Source organism: Tarenaya hassleriana, unplaced genomic scaffold (assembly GCF_000463585.1).
Source record: "Tarenaya hassleriana unplaced genomic scaffold, ASM46358v1 Cleome288, whole genome shotgun sequence".
Classification (NCBI taxonomy): domain Eukaryota; kingdom Viridiplantae; phylum Streptophyta; class Magnoliopsida; order Brassicales; family Cleomaceae; genus Tarenaya; species Tarenaya hassleriana.
In genome coordinates this window covers 60,763-64,422 of record NW_010966076.1, presented here as the reverse complement: position 1 = coordinate 64,422, position 3,660 = coordinate 60,763, and the positions used below count along the sequence as shown (strand labels likewise).

General features: G+C 42.2%; 1 protein-coding gene across 1 annotated transcript in view; it reads left to right on the top strand.

Annotated features, from left to right (window-relative positions):
* Nucleotides 1–3,374: 3,374 nt before the first annotated feature.
* Nucleotides 3,375–3,660, top strand: part of LOC104818156 (putative glycine-rich cell wall structural protein 1) — a 2,011-nt gene continuing 1,725 nt past the window's right edge. Inside the window, exon 1 of the mRNA XM_010547608.1 lies at nt 3,375–3,645. Coding sequence (XP_010545910.1) covers nt 3,375–3,645 — 271 coding nt within the window. The remainder of the gene's footprint in view (nt 3,646–3,660) is intronic.

Here is a 3,660-nt window from a genome sequence, read left to right as displayed (position 1 = left end):
ATTTTGACTTTGTATTGATTCATTGGTTTATGAATGCATTACTCTTCCCGTTATATGATTGGCATGTTTGTTATATTTCGGTATCCTTGAATCATTAGAGAATGATTCTAAACTCCCTGATCAGTTATCATTGTGGGAACAATGATGAATTAAGACTAGCATGAGGTTGATCGATGCATTGGATGCATATCACAATCATGGGTACTCGTTGTGAACGAGTGACTGGATGACCCGCATGAGATTATCACATGGACAGAGTCATAACTTGAATCTCATACAGCGGTTCGTTCTTGGATTCTCATACCTGAGATGTCTAGAGTATCTGATATGAGGAGTTGCGTGTCTTGACTGCGTCAAACGTCGTCTTTAACGGGATGATTATAACGGGCTTGATCATATACGTTCATGAATCATATAGAGATAATAGACATGCAATATGGGACTTGTCACCTCCTCAACAGGAGAGATATCGCTGGGCTCTCTCGTAGAAGTCGGACTATGAAAAACGTGTGGCCACGCTATAGATGAAGTTGCATCTATTATATTAGTCGATTTGCCAAGACGAGAAAGCGGTTGAACTTGAAGGGTGGCTCAAACCATGCCCTTGTTCAACATATGATATAGAGACAAAGGATCAGAACTCAAGCTGCTAATGCCTTGGTTAGATCACCTCTAACTCAATTCTAAGTGGATGGTCATGGAGTCTTACTAGATGCTAACCATGACTTGTGGTTCGGGAAAGGTTCCCGAAGTCACTAGCACTTAGAATGGGCCTACAGGGTCACACACCACTAGGGATGGACTTATACGTGAAGAATCCGGAGAATGGAAATGAGATTTGACTGAAACGAGCATGAAAAAGGATTTTCAGTGTGTTGGTCCGGAGCTGACCAAGTTTTGGTCAGCCCCAGACTTGGTCAGCCCCAGACCAAGTTTGATTAGCCCAGGAGGTCTGGAAGTCAGTCCAAGGTCGTCTGTCCAGGTCTGGTCCGGCTAACCAAAAGTTGGTCAGCTCTGGACCAGACGCTGGCTCAGGCGGACCGAGGAGCTAGCAAGTCAGACCAAAAGAGAACCAAGAGGCTTGGTCCGGAGCTGACCAAAACTTGGTCAGTCGGACCAAGCCTCCAGGTCAGGCGGTCCGAGAGGTTCGGACTAAGCTTGGTCCGGCGGACCGGGATCTGGGATTTATCATAAAATTCGGATTTAGAATTTTCTAAGCTTATTTAAGTTTGGGATTCCGTCCAAACTTAATTAAGGTCGCCCTAAAACTCAGAGAGACATCTAAGAACCCTAGAGAATTCATTCTTTTCATTTCTTCTCGGGATTAGATCTGGTCTCTCGAGTTACCCTTTTCTTCACTAATCCTAGCAGATACGTTCCAAATTGTTTGGAATCCTTCCCGTCGATGTGGATACGTGTAGAGGGACTGTAACTTCAGTCCTAAGTGATTAAGAACAGGCCCCGGATCGATATTTGATTCAAGTTTCATCTAGAACGAGGTAAGTAACGATTCCCTCGGTGATATACACGATCTTTCGGGTTTTACCAAGTTTAGTTGCGTGTGACGTTTGACTAGGTTTAGATCTTTCTTCCGCTGCATGAAACCTAGTAAACCAAACCCTAGATCGATATGATCGCATGCTAGAAACCCGTAGATAAACCCAACAAATATATATACAAGAAACAAGCAAAGAACAATTTCGAGCAAATCAACAGATGATATAGACAAAACACGATAAAAGCTCCCACTAAGATGATAACCCTCGATATCTTCTTATGGGTACTAGGATCACAATTCCAGAACATAATCCTCTGGTCTGCTTTGGTATTACCCCTTAAGATTATACTAATCAGGTAGACAAACAATTTGTCAATCACATCCAGTGGGATTCCTAGCAATCATGAGATCATAGTATCACATACTATTGCTTCTTGTATCTCATCTTGTACCATTGAGTCCAAAACCCTTTTGATGACTCAATTAAGTCCAAACCAATTTCGAGTTCATGAAATGAAATAACTTGGTACACCTCAGGTGAAACCTATACCAAATTATCTCTTCTATCCCACCTCACAAAGATAACTCGGTGCACCTCGCGTAGGCAAAACCTACACACGGAAGACGACGGCCGAAAGGGAGAGAGAGAGTTCGAAATTCTCTTCTTTTCTTAACCTAAAATTATGTTTCCTAGACATAATTATAAAGAGATTATAGTTTCATTAAATCCATTGGACCTAATATGTCATAACATAATCCATTAGCCTCTTTCAATAGGTGTTGAGTTTATTATTTTATAATTAAGCACATTAACCTTATCATCAATTATATGGACCCATTAAACCACCTAAATCTATCCAATAGAATTTTAATCAGTTTCGCAAACCGATCGTGATCAGAACACCATATCCATCAGTCTGCCGGCGAACTCAGGGTATGAGGATCGCAACCCGATTGTCTTGGTTCGGAAAGAAATGTCGACGTCCTTTTGTAGTGAAACAAGGCCTCAGAACATAGGCATTGTGAATCCTCGAATTTCTTTCGGTCCAAATCTTGTAGGCTAGGATTTGCCAAGTGATGCAAGCCCCACTGTACTTTAGATTGCAGTCCCATCTATTAAGCAACCAATCAGCGATATTTCTCCCTTCAAGTGTCGAGAGACTATCCCAAACTTTCACAAGAGAGGAGAACAATTCACCAAGCATGAGGCATTAAAAAAAATCATATAGACATAAATTAATCGGTCCTAGAGACATAAACTCTAACATTTGTTTGTTTGTTTTTTTTTAATTCACCGTAAAATTCGGTAGATTTAATGGAAAATTATTCAACAAAAAAAAACAATAACTAGGTAATAATATAAACGCGTTCTCGACCGAAAACATATACAAAACACAAAAAAAAAAAAAAAAGTTGTGGTGGAAACCTGCATCCCAACGATCCAAGCAGAACACGGAAGCATACGGAACAAAACATGCACTAAAAAAAGGTATTTGTGGATGGGATAATACTAAAATATTCCAAGTCAATAGTGGCATATGTTCATATGTTAAATATTCAAAGTCAGCAGTTGTCAAAAAACTGATGAAGTCTGCATGGAAACAAATACAAAAAAAAAAAAAAAGTGGTCAAAGCACAAAAGAGCACTTACCACTACAGAGACCCACTTCACCAACACCCACCACCACATCGACCCATTTTCACACGTTACTCATCGAAGCTACTAGAACTACGTTCATTGCTTATAAATACCCATCCAACCCTCCGAAACTCTTCAACACAATAACATATGAGTTATCGTTAACTACATTCATTCTCAGGATAGTTTTCTCGTGTATATTCCCTTGCAATCAAGGTTTTCTTGTGGTTCTTGACAATGGCGCGACCCAGACTTGCAGCCATTACTTTCCTGGTTTTGCTTGTTCTTGACCTATGCTTTGCGGCTAGGTCGCCGAGAACGTTCGGTCGAGCAGGCGGGGGTGGTGGAGGAGGCGGTGGGGGCGGTGGGGGCGGCGGAGGAAATGGTCTCTCCGGTGTAGGGTCAGGTTCAGGGTATGGCTCTGGCCGTGGTTCTGGATACGGTGGAGGCCGAGTAGGAGGGGGTGGAGGTGGAGGTGGAGGTGGTGGTGGCGGTGGCGGAGGCGGAGGTGGGTCGAGCTCAG